This window comes from Akanthomyces muscarius (assembly GCF_028009165.1).
Source record: "Akanthomyces muscarius strain Ve6 chromosome Unknown contig_18, whole genome shotgun sequence".
NCBI classification, from domain to species: domain Eukaryota; kingdom Fungi; phylum Ascomycota; class Sordariomycetes; order Hypocreales; family Cordycipitaceae; genus Akanthomyces; species Akanthomyces muscarius.
Window position 1 is genome coordinate 2,275,554 of NW_026611618.1, and position 13,677 is coordinate 2,289,230.

Genomic DNA, 13,677 nt, shown 5'->3' on the forward strand with positions numbered 1-13,677 from the left:
GGACAAATACGATGACAAGGATAAGGACAAGGACAATGGTGACTGTGGCAAGGGTAAAGGTGGTGGTAAAGATGGCAAGGATGACGATGATGAAGGAGATTGCGGCTGCAACTAGTTCTCTCGATTGGCCTACTTTACCTTTTTATTGCTTTATGTATTTCCTAGACAACAATCATTGCTGATCGCTTCGTTGTACAAGACTGGGCCATGGTGTCGTAAATGCGTCCAGGTGTCGTGGTTGTGTGCTGCCTGGCCGCTGCCAGCTGGCAGCGTTTGTAGAAGGAGCTCGTAGTTAGCACACTTTTTTGTGGGATTGCCATCCCCGATTCTTCCGTCGTACGGATTGAAACACACCTAATTGTGTATTTAAGAGCTGGATACGCCGGAAAGATTTTCCATGGACGCTCTTGACGAGATTCGAAAGCGCTACCACCTTGCGCCGCCCACGTTTGCAAACATCTGCAAGATTGGCACGCAGCCTGAGCGAAGTACCATCTTCCAGACCTCTTGCACAGCGATAGAGCTTCAAACCTTTACAATACGACCCGCCGAGCGAAATTGGCTGAGACACATCAACGAGCACACATGCATTCCGTATCCGATTCGCGAGCCGGTGACGGAGCCGTGGCACAAGGCGTCTCTTCTCGTCCAGATCGATCTATCTGGGCAGCCGTGGCCGACCAAGATCACGCAGGCCACCCGCAAAGAGCTCCACGGGGACCTAATGCGTATATATCTTGTCTTTGACCAAGTCCTGCGCTGCATCATTGACGTGCTCGGCCACCGCGGCGACGGCCGCGGGGTCAGCGTGGGCCTCGACGTGCTCCGCAGCCTGCACGCCAGGGTCTGGGAGGGCAGCGGCGGCAGCGGCAGCGGCATGGAGCTGCTTCAAATCGATGGCATCGGGACGGCGAGGCTCAAGAAACTCGGCGAGGCAGGCGTGCGGACGGTCCGGCGTCTGGCGGGCCTCGAGTGCTACCACATTGAGCGCCTGATGAGTCGGAATCCGCCATATGGACAGACACTGCTTCGGCAGGTGGCGAGATTTCCGCTTCTTACGCTTGTGGTGGAGAGCTTGGGCGAGAATAGGACGCCTTTGGAGGGTGACGGCGGGCTGTGGATGGTCGGCGTAGTGATGGGATACGAGAACGAAGCGCTGCCGGTGTGGAAGGGAAAGACGCCGTGGGTGTCGTGCGTGATAGAGAGTCGAGATGAGAAAGACAATGGCAGGCTGGTCTGGTTTTGGCGTGGGAGCGTCAAGAGGCTGGAGGGCGATGGCGGTCGTGGGAAAGAAGTTGTGGTGGGCGTGACAGGCTATCAAGGTTGTAAGCTGAGGGTGACATTGGCGTGTGAGGTTTTGGTGGGTACCATGCTGCATAAGGACTTTGAGCTTTGAACATGGTGTTGAAACTAGTTTGTGTCTTGATATCGAGAGTATCCATGTAGAGAAGTTGCCCTTGAATTTTTCTTTTTTTTTTGGTGGTGCTTATATACACTTCGTCGCACTTACACCAAAGTGGTGATGGCTTCCGTTTGTTCCTACCCTGGTGAACTACATACTCCACTCTTCAACACTGACGCGCCCACAATATTCGGAAAAAACAAAGAATATCGGACTCAGATTCGGGGCGGAGTTAAATGAGGTCATTGTGTCTCAGATTTGGGGTCTTCACCTTGCTCACCGGCTGCAGAATTTTGATTGCGGGACTCGGATTGCCACGGCGCGAAACCAGTTTGCCAGTCATGCCATTCAGTGACCCAATGCTGCCGAAAACAAAGAAAGACAACGCCCCTCCGCTAAGCAGCTCTCATATCTCAATTATGCAGCCACAGCATGGGCAGCTATGCACTTGCAGGGAACCCGGACCATAACGCCCTCAGCAAGCCGTGGGGCGGCTCACAGTTGTGGCAGGACCATGGAACCGTCGGGCCAGCCACCATGTAGCTTTGGCGGCTCGCAGGTACCGATAGATACTTTCATCCAAAGTCGCCAGTCCCTGATCTTTTTTATAATGGCCTACCACCGAAACAAAAATAGCATACGGAGCACGCAGCACATGAAACTTGGAAGATTGGTGTGGAAGAGGGTAGGGTCTACCTTGTGTCAATGATCTTCACTGTGCCTAATTACAGAGCCTCTACCTTGCCCAAAAAGCGCTCGCCTTACCGTAAATCGCCTCACCGCAAAACAGGACGGACTGGCAAGTAATCTCCTTTTCCGCGGCTAGTGCCCCCAAGTTAGTTTTAATGACAAGGCGGAGCGACTGTTACATACTGGTAGAGTCGGCTTGATCTCCGTGGATGAGTGGCCACGGTCTATCACTCTACTGCTGGTGTTGTATAGAGGGACCCAAGTTCATCTCTGCTATTAACATACTAAGTTTACAGAATGACGATGTTAAATCGTACCTTTAGCCTGAAACAGGTTTAAAACCTTAAAATTAACGTTTACAATCCTCGTCGTTGTTAAAAACCTCCTATACTCTACACGGCTTTCGTGCTTCCACGAACGTCATAGGTTGATCCCAGCCCTAACAAGCGTCGATAATACCAGCGTAGAACTAATTACATTAGAAACCATAGCACTTATTACACCAAGATTCCCACGCGATATAGGTGCGCTAAGATTAGCATCTGCTAGGTCCGCTTCGTATATAGGTTCTCGCCTCTAACTCGCGTTTAGCTCTAAGCGAGGGATCCAGTAAACGATATTTTTCATCGATCACCCACGTATGCGCTTGCCGAAGAAGTTCAGGGTCCGTACGAATTTGCTTAAGGCGCTCGTCGAAATACGTGGCGTTAAAGACGTAGTGCTCGTCACCGACGATGTCTGTAGGAAGATCACCTGAGAATTGGTCCATATAGGCTTTAGTGATTTAGACTACCAGCTGTAATTCTTCACTAACGAGCCATATATTTCCTAAGTCGTCCAGAGTATAGGAAGAGGTGAATTCCAGAGCATTCATCTCTTCCTCAGTAGCATCACCAACATTAGTAGAGTACTTTAAAAAAGTCTCTCTAATATTAGTATTGACAAAGAGTGGGTTAGCTAAGTTGGTCATATGGTCGGGAATCTCGACGTTATCTTTCGTCCCAGTACACAATCTGCCAGCTATCACAACAGCCACAAAGGTAAGAAAGGCTATAATTTGGAAGTGCATACTGATTAAGTGTGGACTAACACAGCTTAGTGTGAGGTTGGGAATAAGGGGAGAATCCCTCTCGTTTTTATAGACCCAACAGCGGGACCTAAAGGCGAGGGAATTAGGATTACCCTCCTTCCGGACGGTCTAGAATTCCCGAAGGATTGCAGTAGCATGATGTTACGTATGCAGGAAAGTGACACAAGGCAGCTTGAGGCGGCCTAAAGGTGCGGCTCGATGGGCGCCTGCACGTCGCCTAATTAGGACGCGAAGTCAGGTGACTAGAATACCGTGGATCACGGTGAGCCAGTGGTGATCTAAGGAATTCAATAGAGAGATAGACAGGTACTTAAGAAGGAAGTCCTACCACAGCGAAGGCCCGCCCAATAGGGCCGAGCCGACAGAGCATGGTGACGACTTACATAGAGACTAAGCTACCGATACACATCAGGGTTCTGGCGAGGCAACGATGTCAGCAAGCGAAAGCCCGCTCAATAAGTCTGAGCCGACAGAGCATGGTGGGGTAGCACTATTGCGTGCATGTTTGCGGGCGCATGAAGGATCACACATAAGGCCCCCTAACTCACTTGATCCGGTGTATGCAGTGTGCCGCATAGCCGTTAGTTGTAGGGCAAATTATTGTTGGGACCGAGCTAATAGAGCATAATAAGATAGCACTGTAACATGCCTCCTAAAGTGGCGTTGTCTTCAGGCTCATTCGAGCTGAACTCGATGATGTAACAGCTGAGCTGAGGGGAAAAGTATTAAAGACCAGGATCAGAATACATAGACAGTAGATTTCTATTACAAGGGCAGACTTTTGCAAGTCTTTTACTTCTTCTTCTTCTTCGTACTACCAAACGAGGATTTTCGCAGAAGTCTGAGCAGCCCACAATGCAAGCAAAATCTAGCATAGCAACCGCACTAGCAGTTAAACATTCTGCAGACTGGTATGACAATGATGTGCTCGATGCTACGCCCGGGGAATTGCTTGCAATCGAATATATTTGCTGTTACTGCCCAGGCTTTCTCGACGCCCATAAGATGCTGGCAGATAAGACCCAGGACGACAGTACATCTCGGCAGCGGAAGACTGTTTCTGTCTGGCTTGTGAACGAACGCAAAGAACCGATTCTGCAGATGAGTTGTGCGCATCCTAAGTACACGGTGTTGATGCTGGGGCCCCTCGACTACGACAAAGACAACAGCCACGATCCTTTGCCAGATGACTTGACCATACCAGTCTTGGAGTACTCAGCCGAGCGGATGCAGCAGATGATCCATGCTGTCCGAGAAGACAGCGACTTGCAACAAGCATCCAAAGTTTGGTGGGCCCAGGCGGGCAGCCCCCCAGCTGATGCACGACTGGCACGATGTGGCCTATGTATAAACTGAGAGATTACTGTGTCTCTTCCCATACGAAGCATTTCGACCCGCATGTTGTGCTCGAACCTTTGGAGAGCTCTGTGGTTTTCTTTTTCCCTACTCAAGAATTCGCACGGGAAACGGGGGCCCCTTCCGGTATTTGCACCAACACCGCAGGTTCACCCCTACTGATAGTCTTTTCGACCTCAAAACGGGGCCTTTTTCGCCAAGTGCGCAAGCTAGGCCACCCGAAACGCGTCGCCTTCAAGAGATGAATGGAAGTTTCCGACAGGGATTCAAATAAGTACACGGCGGCTCTATTTAAGATTGCAAGTGCCTATTCCGTCCCCATCGTATGCGTTAGCGGATCGGGTAGGCAAAAGGCTATTAGGGCGTGTAGATAGTACTAGTATAGTTATACTCTCGTACAGGGCTCCGGCCAACTCTGGCTAGGAACAGGCAGTCTCACTGAGCACAGCATGTCTAGCGCCTGCTCCCGGCCGTTTAAAGCGGCAAGTGAAAGGGGTGACTTTTCTACCGCTATAACAACAGAAAAGCACAATGACTTTGCACCAGCCGTGGCGTCGAGCGCAGGAGAGAACAGGCGCCGCGCTGACCCAGACAGCGGGGCAACTGCACAACCACTCTCGACGCGGATACAGGAATGATGGGTGAGCTTGTCAAAAAGAAAGGAATCGTCACTCATCGATGTGATTTCTTACGCCCAATCTAGAAGATTGGCTTCTTTTGAGACATGTGCTCCAAATGTTACGGGAGGGTACATGCAGACGACAGTACGATTAATAGATGACAAGAATTATTGCTTTGTTTGATCGGTACCCAAAGTTAGCTTAGATTTTATCGGTAGGATAGCTTCAAAGAGCACCTGGACCTCATTACTTCCTGTAAGGGACTGGATGGAATAGCTGACGAGCTTATTTGTAATCTTTCGATGTAGGGTAGGGCGGTTTTGAGGGATGGTGTTCCCGCGTACCACTTCATGCACATTTCTATCTAGAACCTCCACTTCTTGACGGCATAGAGCGTATTGGGGCTACTTTTGATTCTCCCTCTCGTATCTAAATTGATGGTCGTGGGCACGTTTCTGCGGCTGATCGGACTCGGCGCCACACACCGCCGCAAGGGGAATAACAAGATCTGCCAAAGGGAACAAGCCCCAAATTGCAAGAGGCTTGCGTCGAGCCCAGTCGTACGGACACATTTTCGATTAATTACCGACCAGCCAGCTTGTCTTGGAGTTCGCCAGCGCCATCCCGCCGGCCCTGCCCGCACAAGCCAACGGACGACGGTCACTTTCTCTTTGGGGATGCTTAAACGTCAGAGTTGGCCAGCAGAGGAAAGCACCCGCTACCATTCCTGAGTCTGACAGCCCAGGCTATTTAATTGATAAATGGGTGGCAATGGGCCAACGGCTAGTGCAGGATTTCATACGCAGAGACCTGAGGCGCTCTTTGTCGGCTTGTCGACTTCGTCTCAGCCGGCCACGGGCTTTATTAGCTTCAAGCTTGGCGTTCTCGACGCATTCGACGCGTTCATCATCAGCTTTCCGCTGGTGCAAGCCAAGACGCAGTAGCGGCAGTGGAGAGCGTCTTTAATTTGTGCGCCCCAAGGTCAACCACTCAAGGGTCAAGACATCCTCTCCTAACCCCCCTCCCCTCTCAGCGCTTACGCTTTTTCGTGTCATTGCATGGTGTGCTTTTGTTCTGTCGTCCTCCCCCCCCCCCCCTGTCTGTTTCGTCTTCCCACCCGTCAAACCAGCCAGCTTGTCAGTCACCCAGTCTGCGCAGCAGCGCCGGGCCATGGATAACTACTTCTCCTCCCACCCACGCACTCCGATGGCCCTTGTTCGTTTTCGGGGTGTTTCCCCGCTGTTGAATCCTAAAAATAAACACACTCGACGCTCTTTTTTCGCTTGGCACACTTCAATGGCCATTGCACGCGAGCCCATCATTTCCGGTTGGGTTGCAGCAGCTGCCACACACCCTGGGTTTTGACATGGCCACTATCGAGCAATTAGGAAGCTGCCAGCTTGCGCTGTAGCATTGATTGGTGTGTGTGGATGCATTAGAACAAGAACATTGTTGGCATGGAATTACTGGTAAGGAGCTATTCGCGCTCGCTTTTTTTTTGTTTCTTCTGCACCTGATTGCTGATCGGAGACTGGGGTTCTGCTTTCCTCTTTCTTCTTTGGGCTACTTCGTTGATCATCGGTTTCGACAAAGGGTCCTCCGTCGGCTGCCACACGCTGTGATAAGCCAGCTGCACCGTCGACTTGGCGGTTGCTGGTACACAATTACCTTGCTTGCATGTGTGGTCTTTGTCTGTTCAATAAATTCAATCTTGGCGACCCGCCTACGTATAGTGGAATTGGCGATACGCTTCTCATCCGCAGCCTGATCAGCACCTTTCATGACACCCATTCGAAAGCCACAAACTGTACAACGCCAGAGCCTGGCACGGAAATAAATAAACGACGTGCATTCAGCGCCGCTGTTTTGCTTCGCTACTACAGCTCGAAGTTATACTCCTGCAATGGTTCGCAATTATTCAACACTGGCCATTGTCGGCCTCGCCGCATGTGCAGCCTGCGCCGCCGACGCCGCCGCCGAAGCAGCCACCATCGGCACAGGCGTCTTTTTCCACATCCTTGGCCACAACAGCGACAGGCTTCTCACGACTCGGCAAAAGGGCAGCGCCGGCGACAAGTGCCTTGCCGGCCAAGTCGCCTGCGACGCCGAGTGCATTGACCAGTCCTTCGAGTGCTGCCACGTCGGCCAGGGCCAGGCCTGCCAGGCGGGCTACAGCTGCTATAGCCAAGGTTGCTGCCGCCAGGGTCAGACGTGCTCCGGCCCGCCCAAGGGCTGCACGGCGACGACCAAGATGTGCGACATTGGCTGCATCCCCAAAGATCGCGTGTGCTGCGACTTCGGTGACGGCTCGTCGTGCGACTCCGACACCGTCTGTCTAGCCTCGGGGGTCTGCGGCCGCCAGCAGAGCGAGCTCGGCCCCAGCAGCGACCGCGGCTCTGGATCCGGGTCTAGCCAGACACCGACGTCGGGAGGAGTTGTCATCATATCAGACACCAGCGGCTCGACTGCAGCTGCCTCGTCGCTTAAGACGCAGTCGGATACCGCCGTCGGCGCGAGTATAACGTCGTCTGCCGCCGAGGTCAGCAGCGGCGTGTACAGTCTCTCACCTATCACGACGACGGGCGAGGCGTCATCGCGCGCCTCTCCAACGGGCAAGCCAAAACCAACAACGAGCGCGGGCAGCAGCGCAACCAGCTCCGACAGGGGCGGTTCGGGTGCGACGCTCAAGGCGCCGGCCATCTTGGCAGGACTCTTCGCGGCGGCAGCGTACGCCATATAAAACGACACGGTCACGGCCACAATTCCTTCATACCAAGCGCAAACCCATCCAGCCGTTCCAAACGAAGATGCGTTCATATTCCAAGCACAGCGACGCTTCGTTTTATGCAGCAAGATACCAGATTATATATTGTTTAGTCAGGAGGCGGAAAAACCCCCACTTGTTGTAGCAATATGAAGCAAGTTTTTATTTCATGTCCTTTTTCTCTGTGTAAATGAAGCTCGAGAGCTTAGCTTTCGTCATATTGGAGAAAAGTTGAGAAAGGTTGCTGTTCTTGTCCCACCATGTACAGCCGTCTCCCTTCCCTTGTTGTCGCTAACTGTACAACAATGAGACGAGAAGCATCAAAATCTTGACCTGATCCACTCACGCTTGCCCCGCGTTTTGCTAATAGAACAAAAAAAATGAAACAGAAAACATAAATAATACAAACGCCTGCCATCATCCCAGGTTTTTACTGGATATATGAGATGTAGGATTCGAAGACAAGGCCGTCGTTGTTCCACAATACTATACAAAGGTTCGTGCAAGTAGTTGTCGTGAGGCTTACGAGGTCTCTGGGAGTCCCATTAGCTTACCAGCTTTGCTTATCTCTTAGCGGCTGTCTCATTGAAACCCTCCAGCACCTTCTCCTTCATGGCTGCCTTGCGATTCTTGGCGGCCTGCTCATCCGAAAGTTCCTCGGCCGCTGTACTGCTGTTCGAGCCTTTAGACTCGTGAGGCTGCACAATCTGCTTTGCCATAGTTTTCGCCTGCGCCTGGCCGACCTTCCCGTAGACACTAAGCCCCGTGGCAATCATGCCGGAAATATCGCCGACGTTGCCGGGCACCACGACCGCGGTGCTCTCCTTGGCGAGCTTGGCAAAAGCGTCGACATACTTCTCAGCCACTGTCAAGCTAATGGCACCCTGGGCACCCTCGGCGCCCTCCAAAATACTATGGGATACGGCATCGATGCCTTCGGCCGTGGCGCGTGCCTTGAGCCGAATGGCCTCGGCCTCACCATCGGCTTCGTTGATGCGCTCGGCGCGCATGGCCTCCGAGGCTAGAATAACACTCTGCTTGCGACCCTCGGCAATGTTGATGGCGCTTTGGCGCTGACCTTCTGAGTCGAGAATTTCGGCGCGCTTCGAGCGCTCGGCCGTGACTTGGCGGTGCATGGCCTCGACGACGGCATCGGGGGCGTGAATGTCGCGGATTTCGTAGCGCAGGCAGGTCACACCCCAAGCCTCGGCGGCGTCGTTGATGGCGGCAGTGATGTTGGTGTTGAGGGCGGCGCGCTCCTTGAGCACGTGGTCGAGCGTCAGCTGGCCGATTTCGGATCGCATTGTGGTCTGGGCGAGCTGGGAGATTGCATACTCGGCATCTTCAACACCGTAGCTACATAGGTTGCGCGGTTAGCTCGTTGCGATTTCTCGCCATTTGCTGCGTAGCGTACCTGGCTTTATAGGCGTCAAACACTCGAGTGAACAGGACACCGTCCAATTCAAGCGTCACGTTGTCGGCAGTAATGGCACTTTGACTAGGGATCTCGATGGCGACTTCCTTGAGGTTCTTTACGTAGGCGATACGGTCGATGAATGGCATGAGAACCGCCAGGCCGGGATCGAGGATGCGGTTGAACTTGCCCATGCGCTCGACGATCCAGGCCGTCTGCTGGGGCACAAAGCGCACAACCGTGTTGGCCGGAAGACGGGATTTTTGGAAATACGAGGGTAGAGGCCCGCCGCTGCCACCAAAGCTCGAGGCCAGCAGACTGCGAGCAGAAGTCGTCAGCTGCCGGGAATGCTGAAGCTGCTCCAGGGGTCCCCGTAGGGACGCCCGTACCAAGGCGGACTGCATTCTCGGTGGTGATTTTGAGCTCTCACTGAGAGTTTCGATCGAGATTATCTGTTTACTGCCCTCTCATCCGGCTCGTCGAGAGTCGTGGCAGAAAACTGAATAGGATCGTAATGGGACGGTTCGAGGCTGCCGTGAATGCGGCCAGTTTGCGAGCTTTCCTGTTGCTAAGTTGGTAAGCCGGCTTCGCCCGACGATTATCCGGGCGCTGTGCCTTCCTGCCTTGTTACCACCTTAGGTACCGTGGGTGCGCCCGTACCAGAGCTGGGCGAAGCTCCCCATAAATTCCGGGGCTTTCAACGCTGGTCTGCTGCCCCGCGGCACGCACCGCTATCAGACGGCTACACCCCGCGCCGCTCCTCCAAAAGTATTGCCTCGACCTTTGCGACATACAATATCATCGTGAACGTCAGACAACTCTTGCCGGATCCCCGCTATTGATTTTTGAACTCGAGAACAAGGGCAAACACGACACAGGATCTTACAGTCACAGACCATCATGGCCAAGGTTCCTCGCAATTTCCGGCTGCTGGAGGAGCTCGAGAAGGGTGAAAAAGGTCTCGGTGCGGAGGCTTGCAGTTATGGCTTGGAGGATAGTGATGACTTGCTCATGAGTAACTGGAACGGAACCATCCTGGGACCTCCCCATGTATGTTTTGCGCCGGCATCGGCCGCCTGTTTGCTTTGCGACAGGTGCCGTCGAATCAAAGAATTGTCAGTGCTAACCGCTTTCGAGTCTGTCCACGAGAACCGAATCTACAGTCTCAAGATGCACTGCGGCGATACGTACCCCGATGTCCCGCCCAAGATTCAATTTGTTAGCCAGGTCAATCTGCCCTGCGTTGATCCCAAGAACGGTGTTGTCGACCCCTCGATGCTGCCATGCCTTGCACAATGGAAACGCGAAAACACCATGGAGACCATCTTGATAGAACTGAGAAGGTATGCGAGGCCTGCACCACGCTGTGGTTAAGCTCCTGCCGCAAAAGCTAATATTATCTAGGTATATGGCTGCTCCCAACAACAAGAAGATTCCCCAGCCTCCCGAGGGATCTACCTACTCATGATCGAGAGTGCGATAAGAACAAAGACAATGAATGGATAGCGGCGCTATAAAACGAGAAACGACAAATCAGCTGAAAGATCCGCGCACGGCTTGCCACGATCCTCGGCTTCTAGTGACCAGAATAGCATGATTATATATGATAAGAAAAACAAGATAAACAAATACAAGAAATACATCGCTAGACTTTTTTGTTGGAGAGGAAAGTGGTTTGGTGTGCGCAAGCGGGTGATGGAAGAACCCAAACTACGCTTGGCCAGCCAGCTGCGTCGTTGAGCGGGAGTTTAACTATACGATATTAAAAAAGTAGCCTAATACACACGCTATTACAGGATTTAGCAAATAAAATGTTAACTAGTGTTCGGTATGGCCATTTTCGGTCTGATGCCAATACGCATTAGCACCAACTGGGCCATCACGTCATGCAACATCGGAGAAGACCCCGCCAAGCTCAAAGCCATTGACACCCGGCCGAGTACTCTTCTTTGGCATCTACCTACCAACTCATACAACTTCCTACGTCAATATGGCCACCATTGATACATCCCTGCCTCCAGAGGCCTCCGGAGCGGCGGCTGCCTTGGCTGCCCAGCACGCTGAAACCCACCCGCTCAAGCTTTATGGCGGCTGGTTCTGTCCCTTCGTCCAACGCTCATGGATCGTTCTCGAAGAAAAGAAGATTCCTTATCAATACATTGAGATCAATCCATATAAAAAAGCGGCTTCATTCGTGGCCATGAACCCCCGTGGCCTCGTGCCCACGCTTGCTGTGCCGGCTGGCGCGCAAGGGACAGAACAGAAGCCTCTGTTTGAGAGCAACATCATCAGCGAGTACCTGGATGAGGAATACAGTGACGAATCGAAATACGGGCCAAGCTTGTTGCCAAAGGACCCGTATGACCGAGCGCGTGCCCGTCTCTGGATCGACCATATTAGCAGCAAAATCATCCCCGCATTCTACAAGCTGTTGCAACACACAGACGAGAAGCCATTCACGCTGGATGATGCCAGGAGAGAGCTTCACAAGTATATTCACGCACTCACTGAACAGATGGATCCAATCGGTCCTTTCTTTGCCGGCAAAGAGCTGACTATGGTGGACATCTGCCTAGCACCCTGGGCCAAACGTCTCTGGCTGATTGATCACTACAAGAGTGGCGGCGTGGGGATTCCCGTCCAAGGCGAGAATGAGGAATGGGGGCGATGGAGAAAATGGTTCCAGGCAATCACAGAGCGCAAGAGTGTGACGGACACTTGGAGCGCTGATGAACGCTATGTTATTGCGTACAAGCGGTATGCTGATGACACAACGAACTCAGAGGTCGGCCAGGCTACGCGCCAGGGCAGGAGGCTCCCATAGATTTGCCAATTATGAAATCAGGCTACTACACACAGCATTTTATCTCGGAAGAAAATTCATAACAACTTTCAGCGATTTATACCATGGACATTTGTAGTGTGATGTACACAACATGCTGGCGCCCCACATAGGCTACTCGAAATAGCAATAGAACCAAGAAGTCCGCTGCCACGAAATCGTAGAATCCTCAACCACGACTCAAGGCCGCAATGCCGGACCCAACAGCGTCACGGTTCACGCCGCAGAACAAGACGACCCAGGAGCGCATCTCCACAAATACTGTTGGCCTTGTCGCGCTCTCCGACTTTCGCAAGCGCCGCGCCGAGGTCCTCGAACAGCAGGAGCGCGAGGCGCGCGATGCCAACACCGCCACGGGGCCCTCGACACCCATCGACCGCTTGCAGACGGGGACGCCCGGCAACAGCACAGGAGGCGAAGATGCCGCCAGCGATTCAGGCAGTGCTGCCGCGATGCCCAGAACACGGCCGCTGAAAAAGGCCAAGAGGAAGCAGAAGCCGGGCAAGAAGCTACTCTCGTTTGGTGACGACAACGACGATGAAGAAGAAAACGGCAACGATAGCGAGGCGACGACGGCGGGCAGATCCGAGCGCAGCAAGAACCTCAGAGCTGAAGAGCATGGGGCCGGCGAGGTCAAGGGCGGCAAGATCAAGGCCAATGCGTCGGTCGGGCTGGTTCCCAAGTCCGTCACCAAGTCAGCCTTGCGGAAGGAGGCGGCGGAGCGGGAGACCCTGCGGCGCGAGTTCTTGACGATGCAGGAAGCGGTCAAGGCGACTGAGGTTGCGATACCGTTCATCTTTTACGATGGTGCCAACACACCGGGTGGTACTGTGCGCATGAAAAAAGGCGATTTTGTTTGGGTGTTTCTCGACAAGAGCCGCAAAGTGGGCGCCGAGCTCGGTGTCGGCGAGCAGGCCAATGCGACACGAGCCTGGGCGCGCGTCGGTGTGGACGATTTGATGATTGTCAGAGGCACAGTCATTATTCCTCATGTATGTGGTTTTCCCCGTTCATTCATTCATTCATTCATTCATTGTGTGTCGCATATCTTATCTGTTCTCGGCTAACCGCGCAATCTATCTCTGTAGCACTATGACTTTTATTACTTCGTCATAAACAAGAGTATCGGGCCTGGTGGCAAGAGGCTGTTTAACTACAGCGCCGAGCCGCCGGAAAAGCCTGCCGCTGCTCCGGAGCCGTTGACCGGAGGTCTCATTACTGCGGCCGAGGTCAAGGCGGCCAAGGGCCTGCCAGACATTGCCACGCTTGAAGGCGCGGATGAAGATCCGATGGAGACAAAGGTGGTCGATCGTCGGTGGTACGAGCGCAATAAGCACATATATCCTGCCAGCACTTGGCAAGATTTCGACCCCGAGATGGACTATACGAACCAGGTCCGCAAAGATGGTGGCGGCAATACATTCTTTTATTCGAAGTGAGTGACAATTTTCATGCGAAGAGCCAAACTCTTTGTCGGTTCTGGATATGGCGTTTTCGGG

At 53.0% G+C, this 13,677-nt stretch overlaps 7 protein-coding genes across 8 annotated transcripts; 5 read left to right on the plus strand and 2 right to left on the minus strand.

The window, feature by feature from the left end:
- Nucleotides 1-397: 397 nt before the first annotated feature.
- Nucleotides 398-1,396, plus strand: LMH87_009218 (uncharacterized protein; the record flags this gene model as incomplete). The annotated part of the gene is made up of 1 exon (XM_056202513.1): nucleotides 398-1,396. The coding sequence occupies one exon, from the start codon at nucleotides 398-400 to the stop codon at nucleotides 1,394-1,396; it is 999 nt and encodes a 332-aa protein (XP_056057070.1).
- Nucleotides 1,397-2,627: 1,231 nt separating this feature from the next.
- LMH87_009219 (uncharacterized protein) lies at nucleotides 2,628-3,552 on the minus strand (the record flags this gene model as incomplete). 2 transcript variants are annotated; one of them, XM_056202514.1, is made up of 5 exons in its annotated part: nucleotides 2,628-2,668; nucleotides 2,731-2,845; nucleotides 2,907-3,018; nucleotides 3,164-3,177; nucleotides 3,511-3,552. In XM_056202514.1, the coding sequence occupies 5 exons, from the start codon at nucleotides 3,550-3,552 to the stop codon at nucleotides 2,628-2,630; spliced, it is 324 nt and encodes a 107-aa protein (XP_056057071.1). The 2 variants fall into 2 exon arrangements, with proteins under 2 accessions (XP_056057071.1, XP_056057072.1); XM_056202515.1 differs by having other exon boundaries at nucleotides 2,731-2,830; nucleotides 2,886-3,018.
- A 3,509-nt stretch (nucleotides 3,553-7,061) lies between these two features.
- LMH87_009220 (uncharacterized protein) lies at nucleotides 7,062-7,898 on the plus strand (the record flags this gene model as incomplete). The annotated part of the gene is made up of 1 exon (XM_056202516.1): nucleotides 7,062-7,898. The coding sequence occupies one exon, from the start codon at nucleotides 7,062-7,064 to the stop codon at nucleotides 7,896-7,898; it is 837 nt and encodes a 278-aa protein (XP_056057073.1).
- A 587-nt stretch (nucleotides 7,899-8,485) lies between these two features.
- Nucleotides 8,486-9,740, minus strand: LMH87_009221 (uncharacterized protein; the record flags this gene model as incomplete). The annotated part of the gene is made up of 2 exons (XM_056202518.1): nucleotides 8,486-9,278; nucleotides 9,337-9,740. The coding sequence occupies 2 exons, from the start codon at nucleotides 9,738-9,740 to the stop codon at nucleotides 8,486-8,488; spliced, it is 1,197 nt and encodes a 398-aa protein (XP_056057074.1).
- A 496-nt stretch (nucleotides 9,741-10,236) lies between these two features.
- On the plus strand, nucleotides 10,237-10,804 carry LMH87_009222 (uncharacterized protein; the record flags this gene model as incomplete). The annotated part of the gene is made up of 3 exons (XM_056202519.1): nucleotides 10,237-10,386; nucleotides 10,474-10,679; nucleotides 10,741-10,804. 3 exons carry the CDS (start codon nucleotides 10,237-10,239, stop codon nucleotides 10,802-10,804), a joined length of 420 nt encoding a protein of 139 aa, XP_056057075.1.
- A 522-nt stretch (nucleotides 10,805-11,326) lies between these two features.
- Nucleotides 11,327-12,160, plus strand: LMH87_009223 (uncharacterized protein; the record flags this gene model as incomplete). Its single annotated transcript, XM_056202520.1, has 1 exon — nucleotides 11,327-12,160. The coding sequence occupies one exon, from the start codon at nucleotides 11,327-11,329 to the stop codon at nucleotides 12,158-12,160; it is 834 nt and encodes a 277-aa protein (XP_056057076.1).
- Nucleotides 12,161-12,369: 209 nt separating this feature from the next.
- LMH87_009224 (uncharacterized protein) lies at nucleotides 12,370-13,617 on the plus strand (the record flags this gene model as incomplete). The annotated part of the gene is made up of 2 exons (XM_056202521.1): nucleotides 12,370-13,170; nucleotides 13,267-13,617. The coding sequence occupies 2 exons, from the start codon at nucleotides 12,370-12,372 to the stop codon at nucleotides 13,615-13,617; spliced, it is 1,152 nt and encodes a 383-aa protein (XP_056057077.1).
- Between the last annotated feature and the right edge of the window lie 60 nt (nucleotides 13,618-13,677).